The following is an 18,820-nucleotide window of genomic DNA, read 5'->3' as shown; positions in this document are numbered from 1 at the left end:
ATGATGTGACGTCTACAGAATTTCAATGGAGCACCCGGCGTTTAAACTAAGCAATTCCCTTAACATGTTTCTGGAAATAGAGGTCGCCCGGTTTGCAGTATACAATACCCTAGCGTACCTACGGAGTGCGTATCTCAAGTACGTACCGGGTTTGTAGCACGTACCATCCTGCGTTTAAGCGACGCGACCACTGCAAGGAACAAGCAAGAGACAATTAGTTCATGGGGCCGCCTGAACTTGGCACTCCAACCGCAACCACCAATTCCATCGTCCAGCTTCTACCCTCCCGTCATCCAATCGCTCAACCCAGTCAACGGACTAACACCGGCCAGGTGTCAAAGCAACTCACTTAATTTACTACGCCGCAGCCTAGAGTCCTGCAACCTGTTGTGGTTCTCTGATTTTCTCGCCTCGCAGGCCTTCTACTAGGCAGGCAGAGGACTGCCGTTGGTACACCACTTACAGACAGAATAATCGACAGGGGGACATCGGACTTGATATGCAAGAAAAGATCTTTTGTGTGTGCGAGTGTGTGTCTTCGGCCCTTCGAAAACCTCACTATTAACCACCAAGCGGCACTAGCTGCCAAGCGAGAGCAGACGTTACATGGCCTGACGCCAGCTCAGAATTCCGAAGCCGTTTTTCCCGCTCCTAAGGCTTTCAATAGCCACTTCATCACGTCACTTCGCCGTCGATACCAATACCACTCCTCATTACAGATTGCTGCTGCATCGGTTTATGGGATCCTCATGTCGTAATCGCAACGATGTAGCAAAAAGCCTTTCGCTGGCACTTTGTGTCGCGGATCCTGCCTACGCCACTCTCAAGAATCCAGTCTTACTCTGATGCGTCTTCACCCATGTCCATGAAACGTGAGGACATCGTGGGCCCTCGAGACATGTTGGAGTCACTAGGCCGTGCCACAACTCTCCGCCCCAGTCAGCCCCGACGCCCACCCTCCCCCGGACGCACCCTTGATGCAAGGCGTCGGGCAGAAGCCGGAGGCAGTCAAGTTCAAGGTCGCCGACCTAAAAAACCTCTCACGTGCCCGCGTCAGCACTACCGTTACCATGATGCTCAGGCTTGCAGCTTCAGCGTGCGACTCGGCCAGTTGACACTTGTGCCCCTACAGCCACACAATCTATTCAACTCTGTGTTGATGGACGGCTCGCCCATGTCGTCGGGTCGTCCGTCAGCAAGGTCTCCATTGCTAGCACTCCCTGTCAGAGTTTCAACATTGAACTCTATTATCCACAATTCACCTCCCGCAGGCGTAGTTCACTGCTGGCGACGACTCGCAAACCGTGGGTCGTCAAAATGAGAGAGCATTGATGACGGGGCAAAATGAAGTCAAATACCCCTTGATCGCCCGGAAGTTGGCATGGGCCAGGACAAGCCATGTCGGACGAAAACAATGCAGTACGACAAGAATAGCTTGCTGCAGAGGCAAGCTGTAACCTTGAATTGAGGCCATTCCCATAAACCCTAACCCTGGAATACAACCTCTTGTTCGGATTATCCCTTCCATGGCTGTCGACTTTTGGCAGGTTCTTGCGTTTTATGTGACTCTAGCGACGCAGTCAGCGTCGTTTTTCCCCGTATGCGGCCGAGTACGAGCAGGTGGACCGTGGTCACGTTTCCACGCTCTAAATCGAGGTCTCCAATTTCCTGCGGTCGAGCGGCACAGCGATGATGTCCACGACAAGATCTTGCGTCGCAAGGCAGTTTTGATTAAGCTCACAATCATACCTCCCGGCATTTTCTGCGAGCATGCAAACTACACTGGGGAAAAATCGACGTCTCGGCTGCGGTACCACGATGTCAGACACACGCGCAACATTACGGTTTGTCCGCCGCAAAGTGACGCCGTGCCTGTGATAGCCAAGGTTGACGGGCAACCTTGTCAGCTGCAAGTTGCATCACGATTGCATACACAAGGCAACTTTATTGAATGCATCTCAGCCCTAAGCCACTCTCTTGATGCCAGAAGCGGATAGTGTTTGTTGTTGGTGTAGTAAATGAAGCACGGTACTTTTCTTGTCCTGATTAGTTCTCGCCCCATTAATATCGTCTCCGGGAGACTTGTTTCCTCATTGAGCGTTCTAGTACCTCAGAGGTCTTGGACACTTCCACTGACATGTTCTAATCAATAGCCTTTTGCAGTCTCTGTCCAAAAGAACAGGGCAGGATTGGCCCGCCCGTTGGCCGTTGGAATGCCCATGGGGTACTTCATTTTCCCTTAGTGCAGAACCCTATGTTTGTTTATTACGGCTACCTTGCTTATTATTCGTCATGGTGAGGCGCCGCGCTAAGATGAAAAGAATCTCTTGGCCCGAGGCTGAAGATGGCGTACGCCACTTCAATTCCATTATCTCGCGACCGATCCTGTCCGGCCGCCAGCGGGGGTTCCGAGGCGGAAGCGGGGACTCAGCACGTAGAGCGGAGCGGAAGTCGTGATGACTTCATGTCGGACCGCCAACAGGGAAATTCGGCAAATAGCAGGCACTACGAGAGGAAGGAAGGCATTTTAATCTAGCTAGTTTGAAAGCAAAAAAATACTTTCTCTTGCTCCGCGACAAGTGTTGCCGGTTGAGGCTGTGAGACATTGCGGGTCAGTCACATCAGCTTCGCCAGAAGCTTCGCCATCGATGCGGAGTACACGTCCACGTGACCATCTCCAACATTGATGCATGCTGAGACCGAACCGGCTGGAAGGTCCCATGGAAGCTGCTAGATGCGCGTACCATTGAGATCACAGGAGTGTCTCGTACAACCACACATCGCCAAAAGCTTCACTTGTGATCAACATATAAATAGCACTGCACCTCCTTCGGGAACAGCTCCGTCAAGCATACCCAGGAACGACGCGCCTATAAATTCATCATTTTTAATCACACCCACACTACATCACTCACCCAAGCCTCCTAAAAAATAAAAAAAAATGACGAAAGTCACAGAATTCATCGTGCTAACCCTCAAAAACCCCTCTCCCGAGCCTTCCGCAGCCTGGGCTGACGTGACCGCAACTCTCAAATCCGTCCCCGGCGTAACGGCCCTCTACACAGGTCGCCAACTGGAAGATCCTTCCAAGACGGTTCTGGTAGTAGATTGGGCGTCTCCGGACGCTTTCTCCTCCTTCGCGGCATCAGAGAACTACACGCCATGGTTCGCCTCGCTCAAGGCCATCGCCGCATCGGACCCGGCGCCGGTATTTTATAAAGTCCCCTTCGTCTCGGACGGCGCCTCCGATCCTAGCGCCGTACTACGCGCGCCGTGCACCGAGGTTTTTGTAGCTTACGGCGTCGAGCCCGATTTCGTAGGCAAGACGGCCGAGTTCGCCGGTGGACTGTCCAAGGGCACGGTCGAAGGGTTCCATGGGCACGCGTACGGTGAGGTCTCGACGCCCCTTGCGTATGGCGCGGACGGCGAGAGGGGTCCAGCTGTCACATTGCTTCTCGGGTGGGATAGTAAGGAGGCGCATCTTGAGGCCAAGGGCAAGTCTGGACGTAAGTCATACCCCCCATCTCTGCCTATGCTCTTTGTTGGATGAACACAATGTTGACTTGTGCGCTGCAGCTGTCTCTGACAACATCCACTTATTGAGATCAGGACGCAAGGACATCTCCATGGTAAGTCACACTGCCAAAATACCAACCATCAACAAGGGAAATCTCTCTGACAATGGACAGTATCACGTAAACCTGAAGCAAGTCTAAGTGAAAAAAAAAAAGCTTGTCAGATTTTCTTTTGCAGAAGGAGACTAAAGCTAAGAAGATTGGATAATTACGACTACTGAGGCTGTAATCGGCCATGGTACTACGAGACGAGTGACAAGGACACTGTCACAGAGCAAAACAGCCCAGATAGCCTAAATCACGAGAAACACGACATTCATAATGCTTACCTTACCTGCCGCCGTCCATGTACCAGTACACCCTGTTCGTGAGTAGCAAATGAGCATAGTAGTCGCCGACTCACAGGCTTGTTGCCGATTCGTCATCCACAAATATACGCACCGTTCACTTCATTGTCTTGCGCCGGAGACCTTGAGCAACACCTGCAACGAAAAGATTAGCACTCTGCGTCATGGATGAAAGCTGAGCTCTTAGTGTTCGGGTAACCGGCGGACTTCATCTCCTCCGCCAAATCGCGGGAAAGGAACGGGAGCAGAAAAGGCTACCTGCACTATGCTCTGAAGCAGGGGAGGGGGCCACCCGGGTCAAGGTGTAGGTAGTCCTAGGAAAAAGAGAGATTGGGCAAGAGACATGACAGTTGGTGGCGGCGAAGTTAGGGCGATGGCGGGCTAGGATCACGGAAGAGGTCTCGGGCTCAAGAGGTTAAAAGGCTATCATGTCCACAGGGCTGTGTATGCAAGGCAGAATGGATAGTAGGGCGATAGGGCGACGGCAATGGATAGGGCGCGTGACAGTGATGGTAAGGATGGAGGCAGGGAGTCAAGATGTGCTGGAAAATGGATGATGAAGTAAAAAGAGAGTAGTGCACTATTAAAAGTAGTACCTCCTCTAAAAGCACCTTTGATCAGATGAAGTTGATCGAGATCCGTCCCCCTTCCCAGATGTAGTAGCCGGGGTCCCGCGACGGTGACAACGCCGGAGACCAATCCGATATCCCCCAAGCGCGGCGATGATGTTTCGCGTAAGAAAAGAAACTGTACCAATCCGCCTAAAATTTTGGTTTGCCGAACTAAAATGTGAGAGTCAGTAAAGTCATAAACGTCGTCAACGTTAAATGCGATGCTTTTCCGATTCTGGAAGTCTTGTTAGCGCTTGCATCGGACACTGTTACGCAGTTGTGTCGACTTACCGAGACGAGAGTATAGCATGTACAGCGCCATGCGATTGCACTCCTCTGTTCCCGTGATGGTGACCAGCCGCTCGTTGCTGTTGTCTTGCGGCTCGTTGATTTTGATCACGCTGCCGCTGATCTGGCGTATTTCGTTGATCTTTTGGCCACCCTTTCCGATGATGGCGCCGACCATGTCGTTGGGGATGTAGATCTGCTGTGTCAACGGAGCTCCGGGCATAGCTCCTCCGTGCATGGGCTGGGCCGGGTGAGCGCCGTGTGGCTGGGGCACAGCAGCACCCGCGTGAGGCTGCATGGGAGCGGCGGCGCCGTAGCCACTGGCTTGGGCTGCACCGTAGTGAATGGGCATGGCCGGGTTTGGCTGAGCGGCATGAGGGTAGGGCTGCGCGTACGGCGCGGCGGGGAGGTGGTGCTGAGCGCGAGCATCGTGTCTCCGGCTGTAGTTCTCACGGTTGCCAAAGTTGCCCGTGGTGGGCTGCGGGCAGTACGGGACGACCTGCATGCCGCCGGGTACTACACCAGCAGGGCCGCCACTCCGCGTCGCATAAGCGGAGGCAGCCGGGCCACCAAATCTGTCGTTCAACTGCTCGAGCAGAGTGCTACCAACATAGTAAGTCGCGATATGGACGGCATCAGCAACACCCATGACTACTAGCGAGCGCTCAGTGGAGAGAGGAAGGCAGGAGTCAGAAGCGTTAAGCCGAGCTCCAGAAGCTTCCTGGATCTCGCGAATGCGCGCGCCGCCCTTGCCAATAATGGAGCCGATCAAGATATGCGGGATAAGCAAGCGGAGGGGATATGTCTTTGACTGAGCGCTTGACGGCTCAGCCAAGGGCTCGTTGTTGAGTGTTCGAATGATGAGGCCAAAAGCCTGTTAAAAAAGTCAGCGATACATGTAGATGACGACGGAGAAAAAAAGTCAAACGGACCTTTGCGGCAGCATCGACAACACCGCTCACTGTCAAGATGCGCTCAACGGCACCCTTCTGGTAATCGCTCACAGTACACTTGGCACCAGACATCTTGCGAATGTTGGAAACATTCTCTCCGCCCTTTCCAATGACCGTGGCAGCCTCGGGGCTGGAAATGACGGCGCGGATGTGGATCCAATCCCTCTCGTCGTGACTCGCAGAAGCAGAAGGAGTCGCGGGAACAACGCCAGCAACAGAGCTCTGGATGGGCTTCGTCTCGGTGCCCTCGGACTCGGCCTGCTCGGACTTGGCCTTCTCGCCGTTCGTCTTTTCCGCGCCGTTCGCGTCCGTTGCTTCAATGACGGTGCTGTCAAGCGGCTGAGCCATCTCGACCTCTTCATCATTCTTCAGTATCTTGTCCAAGGCAGGTCGCTTAGCTTCGGGCTGATCGTTGCTGCGCGAAGGAGAGGATGTCTCCTCGAGGGGGCGCTTGGCCGAGTTTGCGGGCTGGGTGGGTGACGCAGACATGATGGGCTAGTTGTTAATGTCACACACAAGTTTTCGCGATTCCGTAGCAGATTCTAGAAGAGCTTGTATTCGACTATCTACACCACAACGGTTTTCAAAGGAAAACGGGCTGGTGTAGTGGCGTAGTCGGGGTCGGGTTCAGAAGAGTCTTTTTTCTTTTCTTCCGGTGAAGTGGCTGTGCTCGTGGAGGATAGAGGTCGTAGGGCAGAGGATCGTGAAGTTGAGGCAGGTCGGGGCTGTGGATTCAGGATGACTCCTATCCTTTCAGGGCCGTGGTAGCTTCCGAAATCGTGAGAATCGTAGGGAAACTCAGGTCAAGCGGAGGGAAGGCGATGTGGGGAAGCAGCGAAATGGGTAGGATGTAGATGATGATGATGAAGATGATGATGATGATGGAAAAAGAGGTAGAGAGAAGGTGGAAGGGGGGAGCTGATGGTAGACAAAGGTTGTATGTGGGAGGCGATTCGGATGCAGAAGCTCAAACCTTTCTCCGTCAAACTAACAGTCCAAGCTGCGAGGCAGGGAAGCTGCAATGTAGTTTGCGACGGTCTGTCAAGTCTGCAAGCAGAGCTTTGATATCCCTTTCAGCGATGGTTTTCACTCTCCTTTTGCTTGAAAAGCCTTGCTTCAAGCAGTTTGCTGATGCTGGTTGTTGGCGATGCGCCGACAGTCGGGTCAAGAGACCAGAGCAGGCAAGCTTGGAGGCGGCGACACGACACGTGAGGGGAGAGCGTAAATGGAGCCGATGCGCTGAGCCGCGAGAATTCTACCCACCAGAGAAAATGCGACAAGATCAAGGTCGAAACGGAGAGGGGGCAGCGAAGGGAGCGAGGATTAAAAGAGATGGGAGGAGAAAACCGTGCAAACAGATGGATTGGAAGGGGGTCCGGATGTCTCGAAGAGGTTTGGGAAATGGGCGAGGGCAAGATATTGCTGAAACCTCAGAAAAAGATCGGCCTGACTGCGTACGCAGGCTTTCGCTCGCCCGCTCGTCAGGGCCAGGCCAGCCAGGCAAGCGCAGCCAACAAGGCGGGCGGATGGCCAAGGTCCAGCACAGTACCTGGACGCACGGCCCTCTCATCGTTTTCCCCACCTGCCCACCCCTTCTGAGCAAAGCAGAAGTGGGAGCCACACAGTGACAGCAATTCGTTCCGGCAGATTAAGCAACATGGGGGGCCTTTACCCCCGGGGACCCCCAAGGGCGCGTTTGGCCACCTGGTACTGCGACAGCGCATCTTCTGATTGGCGGAAGCAGTCAGCCGCACAGTGTGTTTCGGGTCCCTCCTACCAACTAATTACCTGCGAAAAAGTGTGAGTCCCCCAGGCCCTCTCCGCCCAAATTTATGTAGCCCGCGGCAAGTGCGACTTGCCTGCTTGCGGTGCCCGCCCTGCATTGAGGATTTCCAGTGCCTAGCATTGGTCATAACTGCGGCAGTGCTTTACACGCACACACACATAACAACATCCTTACCTGAACGCGCATACACACCGACGCCGGCATCGCGTCCTTACCAACGGCCATACACTAGGACTCAGAAGCTCACCAAAAAACCTGATTGCGTCCGACAGCCAGTCACCGCTCTTTCTAGACGAAAACCACATTGCTTTTTTCTTTCTTTTTCTCATTTCCCCAAGACCCAAACTATCCAGATCGTTGGAATCTACCCCGTCGGTGTCACTTGTCAGCGTGCCAGATACCCAGACAGACAGTCGAGACAGTGCATCATCTGTGCTGTGTCTCTCTCGCACCGGCCCTACCTGTCCCCCGGAATTCTCGATAATACCCGACACACAGTGACACCTCCTTTGAAACAGTCAGAGGATCTAGCGCCCAGCTTGAGAAGTACGCCTTGTTCTTTCTGACAGGGGTCCTATTAGGTGCTCAACGCCATTGGGTATATCTGCGACCCCAACGGGCCGTGTGGTCTGGACGGCTAGAAGGCTTCGCGTGCTACCGTTGCTTAAAGTGTTTCGTTTCTTCCAGGGCACCCTCTAGAAGTCGAGGGTTACCTTTTGGCCAACATTGGCACCGACTCGCCAACTATCAGACGGTTTGGACTGATTCAAGGTGCTAGAGCCATCCAAGTCCGATCCGAAAGACAATCGGACGCTGCCCAGCATGAGCGAGTCTCCCCGTCCCAGCAGCGACAGGTACTCCATGAGCCTGGAGCAGAGCTTACAAGAACTTCAAGAAAAAATCCAGCAGCACCGGGAGGAACTTGCAACCGTATGTCACATGTACAGCAACATTGATGACTTGTTTGTTAACTCAAGATTAGCTTCAACGCAATGGTAGACCATCTGCCCAAAACAAGCCCGGCCCAGGCCCAGGCCCATATGAGGTCATGAAGGGTGCCTTTGAGCAAGTTGCCAACACACCTCCTTTCGTACCCTTCTCGGGGTCTGTCTTGCCCGCGCTCGTGGCCCTGCGGAAGACGCATCAGACTATTGCAGAGTCGCGAGCTTATCTGACCAGCCAGAGAGCCTCACTTGATCAGGCCAAACACAGGCTAGAAAGCGAGCAGGCGAACCTGGCTGACCAGAAGCTGCTACAGCAGAGTTTGGAAAAGCGCATCCAATCGCTCGAAGATGAAGCCGAGTCTCGGATGGAACTTTCGCCCGAGCAGGCCGCCAAGGAAAGACTAGACGAACTGAAGCAGAAGAGGCGGTATTACGACAAGGAGACTTCAAAACTACTCAAAGCTGTGAGGAAATTCATCGATGACCATCTAGCGGCACAGTTGGCGGCGGAAGACCTCGGTGGACCGGTCGTTGGTGAAATGATGGAAATTGATTCTGATCAACTGGTTGCGGGTTTCAACGCCCAGGGTCGGCCAATGCAGATAAAATCCAAGCCGGATGAGGACAAGCGACAGAGACGTCTCGAGGAAGTCTGGGGTCTCCCGCAAGAAGACGGGAAGGATAGGCGTGGCGAGGTAGATGAGGCAACAGCGGCAGGACGTGAGATGCGCGAGCTCATAGAGGAGCTTCTCAACCAGCTCGTGGAGGCCGGGGGCGAAAACACGGGCGCCTACGTTAAGATCCCGAAGGAGACGGCAGCGGCACGATTTCTGGTCCGGTCCAAGGTCGCACAGTTCCATCCTAGAGATGCCACGAGGCTCAAGTTGATTGATTTCGGTAGAGAGCTAGATGACTAGGAGGGCCCGGAATGCCGCGTACCCGTGTAAATGCGTCTGCAGATCCCCCCGTGTGGGGAGGTGAGCAGGGAGGCAATCAAACAGAGATAATGACGATAGCATATCCATCATGGGTCCTTCAATGTCAGAGAAACACTCCTGTTGTTAAGCATCAATTCTCTCGAGTCAGGACATATTGTTCTGACAGGCTCATTATCGTAGGTAATGCTCCGTCCATCACAGTGCGGGCTCGTCTTCGGCTACGCACATCACAGTGTTCAACTTTAAACTCGGCACGTTTTTCCGCATTTGGATACGTATCTAGATTGAGTGAAAAAAATGCTTGGTTCTTGAGATGAGAAACTTGGCATGTATGCGTCAAAGGTAATATTGACACTGAATAATGCAAAAAAAAGGAACAACGAACAAACTTTGAGGCATTCTGGAGTTTATGAATCGCAGAGGTTTATGAGGCGGCCCTGAGGCTCTACTGAGACCCTGATGGATCGTCGGAAAACTGAATTAGAAACAGAACTTACCTGTCCGTACCTTTAGGATGGCAGCTTTGTACCATATTATGTTTCCTTATGGACGTAAAGCAATAGCTTCAGGGATTAATAGGTAGACCGCGTTATGATTGGCCAATGCCTCATCCACGTCCTCACGCGTCACCGCGACACCGCCAAAGAGCCCACCTATTTTGGTGGCAGCTTTACTAAGGTAAGCTTGCTTGCTTGCTTGAACATGCCTAGCAACACCTCGTCGTCCCCCCTCCCACTTCACTGAAAGACGACACCGGTTTGACACCTGTAAACTTTCAACTCCGTACGAGAACTTTCCCCCCCGCCGAAACACACCAAAAAATGACCTCAGCTGAAGCCGTCAACGCACCTCAGTCTGTTGACCCTCCTGCCAAGCGAGTCAAGACCGCCTCCGACGACGCACCCGTCCCCGCCGCCATGGAGCCCTGCCCGCCTCTCCAAGTCAAGAAGCTCTCTGACAAGGCTCGCCTGCCTACCCGCGGCAGCCTCTTCGCCGCCGGCTACGACCTGTACGCCGCGAAGCCGACCACCATCCCGGCCCGTGGCAAGGCCCTCGTCAGCACCGACATTGCCATCTCCGTCCCCGCCGGCACCTGTATGTTTCCCCGTCTCTCCTTGGCCGAGGAGCTGGAGAAGTAACCAAGGCTAAAGATTTTCTTTCCTCTCTACACAGATGGCCGTATCGCTCCCCGTTCCGGCCTCGCCTCCAAGAACTTCATTGACACCGGCGCCGGCGTCATTGATGCCGACTACCGTGGCGAGGTGAAGGTCCTCCTCTTCAACCACGCCGACACCGACTTTGAGGTTGCCGAGGGCGACCGTATCGCCCAGCTCATCGTCGAGCGCATCTTCACCCCCGAGATTGTCGAGGTCCAGGAGCTCGAGGAGAGCGTCCGTGGCGCCGGCGGCTTCGGCAGCACTGGTGTTGCTCTTACTCAGTAGAATTTTGTTTACCCTGGTATATGGATGAAGAAAAATGGGAGGACTTTGCTATTAGATGATGGTTCAGACTCGGACAAGAGCGCCATTGCCGCATATACACCGTCACGAGCGGAAACGGGGCCAAAATATAGAATAAGGAGAAACAAAAAAATAACATGAATGATGACAATGCCACGACCTTAAATGCCTTTTTCTATCCGCGCCCCCATGCAGGTGACCTATGACCCCGACCCCCTATGAGCCCCTGACCCCGCCAATGTGTATGTGTAGTTGTATCTTTTTGTATCATGTTGTGTCTTGCTCTTTGGTCTATATTCTTCTCGCTCGGAACTCCACGACCGGATCCCGCAGACACGCCAAATTCCTCACCAGCTTTAGCTCGGCACTCTTACTCTTGAGAAGATGCAGCTTCTTCTGCTCCTCCTCCGTCTTGGCCTCCCCGACCGCCCTGACGGCCTCCTGCATGCCCCTCGCCGTCTGCGTGAGCACCTCGTGCATGCTCGCCAGCACCATCTCCGCCGCTCTCGCAAGCGGCAGGTCCAGCGCGTCGACCTCGGGCCCGCTCAGCCACGACTTGGTGTCCTTGAGGCTCTTGCCGCCTGTCGCGCCTTGGCTGACGGACTTCGACGCCGCCATGACCGCCTCGCGTATGCGCACCGTCATCAGCGCCGCGAACATGTCGCCCGTGCCGGAGAAGTAGGCGTCGATTGCCGGGAATACAATCTTGAACAGCCGCGGCTCGCCCGTCTCCGGGTTCATGGTCGACCCAACGACGGAGAGGTGCGAGGGCGGGTGGTCCGGGGCCGTGAAGGTCACCGAGGTGATGACGATGTGGGGGATGCGGTACTTGGAGTGCAGGGCGCGGATGGCGGATTGAAGTGACTCCATGTCTGTGATCTTGACGCCGGAGAGCAGCCTGTCGACGTCAGGAGCGGGGTTCTCCGGGAATCAGATAATGTGAGAAAGGAGGGGACATACTCGGCTTCAAACTGGTTTGGCAGGATCAAGTCCGCATGTTCGATGAGCGATTGGTATGCCGGCACGACCTCCTCGGCCACGTAGAGCTTTCCGTTATCGCCCATGACAGGGTCCAGGACCCAGAAGAAGCTGCCGGCGTCTGACTTCGCCTTCAGCTCTTTGGCGATGTCGCCGACGGCCATGACGGCCTCGGCACCGGGGATGTAGCCCGAGAGCATCATGTCAAAGTCGTCGAGGTACGACTGCTTCAGGCCCTCGAAGAGGTCGCGGATCTCCTGAGCGGAGACCTTGGTGCCCTTCCATTGCCGGTAGCCCGTGTGGTTACCTCACATAATATTAGTTTTCTTACCCGAATGAGCCTTTCACCTGTTTCTCTCCTAAGATAGACAGACTCACTGAACTGGACGGTGTTCAAGGCCGCAACGTCACAGCCGAGGGACTGCAGCGTGAACACCGCAATCTTATTTCCTACATTACTAAACGGGCCGTAAGCGCTGTGTGACTCCAGCACCATGCTTGACGTAATCAGAGAGGCAGCAATGACCTGCGATGCGACTCACCCAGATACAACCTTGGACACAAGTCAGTCACACGGGCGCATGAGTGAAGGGGAGCATTGAGTGCCTCACATGACTAGCGACGGCCAACACGCGCGTGTCAGGAATAGGCAACTCTGTAGTCATGATTTCAAACGTTGTGTACTCAAGCAAAGATAAATGTGACTCGTCTATCCGTTTAGATCTCTATGCCTTGGCCGCAGATATCAGATATCAAAACGCCGGATCTCGGAGGGAGGGCAGATGGTGAGCGATCGGAGGTGAGATGCGGATGCGCGGCAATAATGCGTTTCAACTGGGGAAAAGGAGGGTATACCACAATTAAAATGAACAAGAATCAAACGGTCGAATCTGTGAGTCAAAAAGAGTATATCGCAAATAGAGGGGTAAATTATCAGTGATAGAGATTCCTGGTATCTAGGGGTCTTTTTTTTCGAACCGTATCTGCAGTTGGTTCTTTCAAAGTGACTAAGTGAGATTAGACTTGGACCCAATGAAATGCGGTTCCAGGTTCTTCTAGGCTCTCTGACTCTGACGTTACGACCTTCAGCCCGTCCAATCCGATATTTGCAAAGGGTCCTGAGCCAAGGGGACTCTGACCCCGCCAAAAGGGCGCCGAAGAACCCCGCACTAGCCCAAATTTGGGAAGTCCATCAGACGCATCAGAAGCCTGCAGCCGCTGGCAGCTGGCGCACCTTTAGTTTTCACCCACATAACGAGATAACCGAATGAGCTGAGAACTGCTATGAGGTCATGGAATGGTTTACGCAGAAACAGTGAATCTCATTATTGTTCGTGGTCCTAAAAGTGCTTTTTGCCCTTCGTCTACCAACATATCCGCATAGTCTCTAGAACATGCAAAAAAGTCAATCCAGAGTGACAGGATAGGATTTGTGCCCTGTCCTCCGGTTCCGTGCAACGCCCGCATTAGAATCTCATCCCATCATCAATTACTTGTTTACTCCTCGTCACCGATCTGTAGCATGGTTAGCTTACTCGAATTTTGGACGTCTGGAATCTTTCAACACTTACCTTTGGCGCCAGGTAGAAGCGCAGGTAGCTCTGGCCCACCAAAGTGTACTCAACGAGTAGAGGTACCTCGTTGGACAGGCAGATCTTGACCTGCTTAGAGATAGCCGCGGCCTTGCAGAAGTTGACAAGGTACTTGAGAGAAAAGGTCAGGGAGACAGGCTCGGTAAGCTCAATGTCGACGTTGAGCTCGGGCTTATCGACGTTTGTGTGGCTTCGCAGAGTGACGGATCCGTTACCAATGTCGCCGTTGCATCCAAACTTAACACCGTCCTTGCTCGCGTCGATTGTCACTGCAGGGACCGGCGGGTTAGAAATCATCCTAATCAGAGTTATCCACCAGGCGTCCACTGCTTACCCGACTCGCTCATGGCCATCAAGTCCATGCAGATACGTCTAAACTCAGTGCTGGGCATGGTAATAGTCGCGGCATACTCCGTCTCGGGAATACCGAGGTGCTCCTGGTCAATGTCCATCAACTTGAGGTCGTACTCGCTGATGCGGTCGTGCTCTGAGCTCTCAAAGACAATGTTGAGGCTGTCGGGAGCATCCTCGGCCTTGAGCGTCAGAACATCCTCGCCCTGTGCGGCACGCAGAACCTTGGTCAGCGACGTCAGGTTGACGCCGAGAGCGATGTTGCGGTCGCAACGGTAGGGGGAGAAAGCCTCGGTCTTGAGGGCCATGGAAACGAGCGCAACGTGCGAGTTGTCCATGGCCTGCAGCATAATGCCCGAGTCATTGCAGTCGAAATTGCAGTCCTGGACAAGATCCTTGATGGCGTCCACCACCTTCTTGAGGATGTCGGCCTGGTCGAGTCTGGCTTCAAGCATTTCTGCGACATGTTAGCAAGTTGGTCGTAAGACATTGGCAAAAGAAAGAAATCGGTGAGCGGCAAGAGAAAGAAAAACACTTACTGGCTGATTATGTGGCGTGAAAACTGAGGAGAGGGGTATCAGAAAAACCAAGGAAATCGAAGACGAAGGGCAAAGATGATCGTGAGCTTTGGGCAAAAAAAAGTTGAGCGTCAAAATGGTTGAGGGGTTGGTAAGGAAAGAGAAGTCGCGAAAGCACTTTAATGGGCAGACACGTTGCGCGTGGTGGGCTGCTTAAGAGGGGAGACGCGTCAAGCATTTAATAGGGCTCGACGCCAACTTAACGCGCGGGGCAGAATTGATGGTGGCACGTGCGTCTTCCACCAACGTAAGGCAGGCGGTAGAAGCAGGCAAGTACGCTTTGCCTGTCTGAGGTAGCTTCCCGGCGCCGGGCTTACCGGACTCCCTTGCTCAGGGGAACCTCAGCCCCTGAATCGTGGCTCCTTTCCCTTACCCTGGCAACAGCAGTCCTTTGTTTAATACATTCGAGACAAAAACATTGGCAATAACAAATTTCTCCGTGGCTTTGGACAGGTGTTCTCAGAGCCAGGGTATTCTTTCAATTGATGTACTTTTCGATTATCTTAGGTTACTAAGTAGTCTGAGTCTGTACAGTTTGGCCAGAATGTGGCATCAGTGTCGTCATAAAATACAAATGAACGATTTCAGCGAGCAATGCCTCCCATCCCTGAACCCCCAATCTCCTTCTATATGCAATCGGCAAAGTGAAGGTCTTTTGCACGAATTATATGATAATAAAAAAAGGAAAAAAGGAAAAATAAAAAATCAAAGTCTCAATGACTGTGTGATTAGTTGGTTTCCTGTTCCAAAAACGCCCGTTGTCTGTCGTCAAAATGTCATGTCCTCGTCACATCGAAACGATGCGTGACGGATTCGTCCCAGTTCGCGGGCGGGGCCGGAGGTTGATGACCATCTCGAGCTCCTTAAGCATGCCTCTATTGGCATCCGCTTTTTCTTTCAGCGATTCCCGCTTTTCCCGGTCTTCCCTCATCTTGATGATGCGCTCTTCTCTAGTTAGTAGGCTTCTCGGCCGCGGTTGTGCAACAGCTTCAAACACCTCTTCCATGTCGGGTTCTCCTGAGCTGCTGAAGTCGAGGCTAGACGGCGATTCTCCATTCAATGCTTTCAAAGCTTCAGCGGCGCCGCCTTCTTCAACAGTTGTGAGCCCACTGAGTGAACTTGCTGGAGAGAGCAAGGTACTCATAGACGAAAGTCTCTTCTCGTTCCGGTCGATACCCAATGCAAGCGCCGCTTTGCCCTCTTCCCAGGCTTGCATGAGAATTTTTAAGTCTGCGCCAATAGATTCGTACTGCGCCATTAGGTTGGAGCCAAGTTCAGAAATGTCGTCGGACTCATTGAGGCTCCGATCTGACTCTTCTCTTAAAAGTTGCAGTTTAGCCTGCAACCCCCGAATTCCGCTAGATAGTGAGTTGAGTTTCCGCAGCTGAGACCTCCATCTCTCTCTGCCGGGCGTCAATGGCATTTTTGGAGTTGGTGGCGCCGGGAATGCTTAGGAAATGTCAGCTACATGATATCACCTTGTCGCAGGCAAGAACGTACTCTCTTCCTCACTCAACAGTCTTCTCAATCTTTCATACGCCTTTTGCGTAACAGAGTTAAGCGTACGTAGAGCCTCAACAGTTGTTGTCCATCTTAGCAGATCGCTGCTGTCGCCATTCGCATCTAGAGCCAGCAGAGCGCACAAAAACATCTTACGTATGGTGTGAAACCGTGCGGCAAGTATCTTCAGCGTCCTCAGGGACTCGGGGTCGTCAAACTCGTTCTCCTGGAATCCTTGCTTGGCATCAGACATGTCGAAGTCGCTGATGTCGTAGATGTCGTAATACTTCTCCAGGTCGAGTTGCTCCGAGAAACCTTTGACCACCAATACGGTCTGGTCATAAGCGGGAATGACGTCTGCAAGGCATGTTCGCAAGGCTTTGCGAAGGCGCACACACTTGCGAGTCTGTGAGCGATCCTCAATTCGACTGATAGGCGGCAGTGGCGCACTCCTAAACCTTGCGTCAGCCCATCATCATCACCGATAGGTGAATCAGGGAAGAGACAAAACTTACAATCGGTAGCCTCTGGACACAAGTTCCACCTCCTGTACCAGGGCGATGGCCGCGCCAGTCGCGGCGTCGAACTCCTGAGAGTTCGAAACAAACGCTGTGACCTCAGACAGTGCTTGTAGCCGTCTGTACCTCAACCACTGCCTTCGCATATACACATGGGCGATCCCTGCAGCGATCACGACCACAAACAAAATGACCGTAACTCGTTTCTTGTTCAATGGCCCTGAACCCGCGATCCAGTTGAGCGAAACGGCCAGAGCCAAGGCTCCCAACACAGCGGTAACTGCGCCCGTCGAGTCCAAAAATTTGTCGGTCGAATTGCCGTCAATTGCGGGATTGGTAGGCTGGGATGATGCATGGTGCTGGGATAAGACGGAGTGCCCACTCAATAGCTGGGATGCGATAATAGTATAGCGAAATTGCTCGAGGAATTTCGAGTTGTCGGCTCGGTCAATCCTGGACGCTACCGCGGTCTAAAAAAGGACACACAACAAGAAGTCAGTAATTTCCCCATGTCGCACAGAAAGGGGTTTTTGTTTTTTGGTATGCGCACCGAGTAGCTTGGTCTGTATGACTTTTCGGAGGAGGATTTAGACGGAATGTTTATCTGGAGGGGATTGTTGCGAAATCTTGACCTAACCATGGGCCGACCAGTCGGCGCGAAGTCAGGGCTCGAGGGAGGAGACGCATCGTATGCTGGGTCATCGTATGCCCATCCGGCCTGCTCGTCTTCGCCTTCATCTGTCGCGCGCGCATTTCCGTCAGTCGACGATCTTGTAGGTCATAGGGTCGCTGTTCCGGGAGACTGCACTCACCACGAAGGTACTCGGCGAGCGGCGTCTGGTCGAACACAACGGGCTCCATCTAGCGACTTGGCGGCAAGTATCGACGAGGCACCTGCAAACAGCACGGCCATCTGTCGCCGCTCTCTTCAGTCGTCGTGTTGCCGCTGGGTCGTGGGATCGTGACGGACAGGAAGCAAGAGGCGGTAGTAATCAGAAACCATAAAACAGATTCAGGGAAAACCGCAAAACATGTACAATCAAAATATGGACGGCTTCTCGGGGATATATACGAATCGTATGTAGGATACGTAGTGTAATTGCGGAGTGGTACACAGGGGGGAAGGGAGGGTTGGAACTGTTCATGGCGCCAACCCAAAAGTGACCAAAGTGACCAGCTGCCACTCGCGAATTGGGAAGGAACCTGTACCCCTGTATGCGATTTAAGGTGCAAGGGGTAGGTAGGTCGGAGCCTCGGTGGGGTGATTGCATATGATCGGCTCCAGCCAACGATGAAGAGTACGCACCGAAGCTGTGGCTTGTGCGCCGCTTGTTCTGTATTATTTGCATATTAGGGACACACGTATTCCGTACATGGGACGACATTGTGCGGAGTCGACGCTCCACTGACATTGACACCTAGGCGCTAATATAGTACGCCGTTCCGGTCGTACCTCCTCGCGCTACCCCGGCAAATATGAGTAAGGAACATTGTTACACCGCTTCCCGGCCTTCCCGCCAGATCCAGAGTTTGATCAGGTCCAATTGAGTTAGCGCCCGCCGTTTGAATTACCTAATCTCGCCCACTGAGCTGGAGCTCTACCACACTACGACGGACAGACATCATCCACCCGAACACTGTACGCAGTGCATCGTCGGTAGCAGCACATAGCAGCACAATCGCAAGACCAAGACTTTGGTGTCGCTTCAATAAAACAATTCCAGCGACCTGAAACCCGCAACCAACCGCAAAGATGCCGACGGAACGCGACTACCAAATCTCCCCTATCGTGCAGGAATCCGTGATGCACAATACCAAGGTGGGATACCTCTCTCAGAAAGGCTATGCTCTGTGCCATCGCAGTGATCGCTGACGTTTCTCTTTTCTACGCAGGCCCTCTCGAATCTCCAGAGTCTTACGGCCTCTCTATTCGGCGTCGCGGCCGGAATACTGGGTCTTGAATCCTACAACGGCTTCCTGTTCTATTTTCTCTTCTCATTCTTCACCATCTTCCTAGTCTACATCTTCCGCATCGCGCCGCAATCAACATCCGCAGGCTTGCCTTTCCTCAGCACGAGCCGATACTTTAGGGGCTCCTTGGAATTCTGGACGAGCGGCTTGTTTGGTGGACTTCCTGGCTTCATTCTCACATGGACGCTGTTCTATGGTCTTGTAAGGGCATGATAGAGTACGAGTAATAAAGATGACATGGCCGGCGTCTGGGCGTTGAGGGACTGTTCGCCAATTACTTGTAGGAAACCGAGACAAAAACGTATATTCATGACATGAGCACGTATAATGAAGGAACAGCTATGAAGAAGAAAAGCAACGCTAGCATGGTACAGCAAACAGACAAGACGGCTCCCGCATGCTATGGCGCCGCTTTGAACAAGAAATGAAG

General features: G+C 53.2%; 7 protein-coding genes across 7 annotated transcripts; 3 read left to right on the top strand and 4 right to left on the bottom strand.

The window, feature by feature from the left end:
• Nucleotides 1-2,941: 2,941 nt before the first annotated feature.
• Nucleotides 2,942-3,716, top strand: CTRU02_205520 (uncharacterized protein; the record flags this gene model as incomplete). Its single annotated transcript, XM_036722821.1, has 3 exons — nucleotides 2,942-3,506; nucleotides 3,577-3,629; nucleotides 3,690-3,716. The coding sequence occupies 3 exons, from the start codon at nucleotides 2,942-2,944 to the stop codon at nucleotides 3,714-3,716; spliced, it is 645 nt and encodes a 214-aa protein (XP_036585718.1).
• A 1,029-nt stretch (nucleotides 3,717-4,745) lies between these two features.
• Nucleotides 4,746-6,263, bottom strand: CTRU02_205519 (kh domain rna binding protein; the record flags this gene model as incomplete). The annotated part of the gene is made up of 3 exons (XM_036722820.1): nucleotides 4,746-4,768; nucleotides 4,825-5,695; nucleotides 5,754-6,263. The coding sequence occupies 3 exons, from the start codon at nucleotides 6,261-6,263 to the stop codon at nucleotides 4,746-4,748; spliced, it is 1,404 nt and encodes a 467-aa protein (XP_036585717.1).
• Nucleotides 6,264-8,382: 2,119 nt separating this feature from the next.
• CTRU02_205518 (uncharacterized protein) lies at nucleotides 8,383-9,421 on the top strand (the record flags this gene model as incomplete). The annotated part of the gene is made up of 2 exons (XM_036722819.1): nucleotides 8,383-8,490; nucleotides 8,543-9,421. The coding sequence occupies 2 exons, from the start codon at nucleotides 8,383-8,385 to the stop codon at nucleotides 9,419-9,421; spliced, it is 987 nt and encodes a 328-aa protein (XP_036585716.1).
• A 1,772-nt stretch (nucleotides 9,422-11,193) lies between these two features.
• Nucleotides 11,194-12,545, bottom strand: CTRU02_205517 (pyridoxine kinase; the record flags this gene model as incomplete). Its single annotated transcript, XM_036722817.1, has 5 exons — nucleotides 11,194-11,800; nucleotides 11,863-12,187; nucleotides 12,259-12,377; nucleotides 12,423-12,433; nucleotides 12,492-12,545. The coding sequence occupies 5 exons, from the start codon at nucleotides 12,543-12,545 to the stop codon at nucleotides 11,194-11,196; spliced, it is 1,116 nt and encodes a 371-aa protein (XP_036585714.1).
• Nucleotides 12,546-13,406: 861 nt separating this feature from the next.
• CTRU02_205516 (proliferating cell nuclear antigen) lies at nucleotides 13,407-14,278 on the bottom strand (the record flags this gene model as incomplete). Its single annotated transcript, XM_036722816.1, has 2 exons — nucleotides 13,407-13,741; nucleotides 13,807-14,278. The coding sequence occupies 2 exons, from the start codon at nucleotides 14,276-14,278 to the stop codon at nucleotides 13,407-13,409; spliced, it is 807 nt and encodes a 268-aa protein (XP_036585713.1).
• A 910-nt stretch (nucleotides 14,279-15,188) lies between these two features.
• Nucleotides 15,189-17,280, bottom strand: CTRU02_205515 (proliferating cell nuclear antigen; the record flags this gene model as incomplete). Its single annotated transcript, XM_036722815.2, has 5 exons — nucleotides 15,189-15,850; nucleotides 15,902-16,353; nucleotides 16,417-16,889; nucleotides 16,970-17,157; nucleotides 17,226-17,280. 5 exons carry the CDS (start codon nucleotides 17,278-17,280, stop codon nucleotides 15,189-15,191), a joined length of 1,830 nt encoding a protein of 609 aa, XP_036585712.2.
• Nucleotides 17,281-18,172: 892 nt separating this feature from the next.
• CTRU02_205513 (duf786 family protein) lies at nucleotides 18,173-18,603 on the top strand (the record flags this gene model as incomplete). The annotated part of the gene is made up of 2 exons (XM_036722813.1): nucleotides 18,173-18,238; nucleotides 18,313-18,603. The coding sequence occupies 2 exons, from the start codon at nucleotides 18,173-18,175 to the stop codon at nucleotides 18,601-18,603; spliced, it is 357 nt and encodes a 118-aa protein (XP_036585711.1).
• Nucleotides 18,604-18,820: the final 217 nt, after the last annotated feature.

The sequence above is a fragment of the Colletotrichum truncatum genome, assembly GCF_014235925.2.
Source record: "Colletotrichum truncatum strain CMES1059 chromosome Unknown Contig_0003, whole genome shotgun sequence".
NCBI classification, from domain to species: Eukaryota; Fungi; Ascomycota; class Sordariomycetes; order Glomerellales; family Glomerellaceae; genus Colletotrichum; species Colletotrichum truncatum.
The sequence above is the reverse complement of the archived record's forward strand: the minus strand, read 5'-3'. Positions and strand labels throughout refer to the sequence as shown.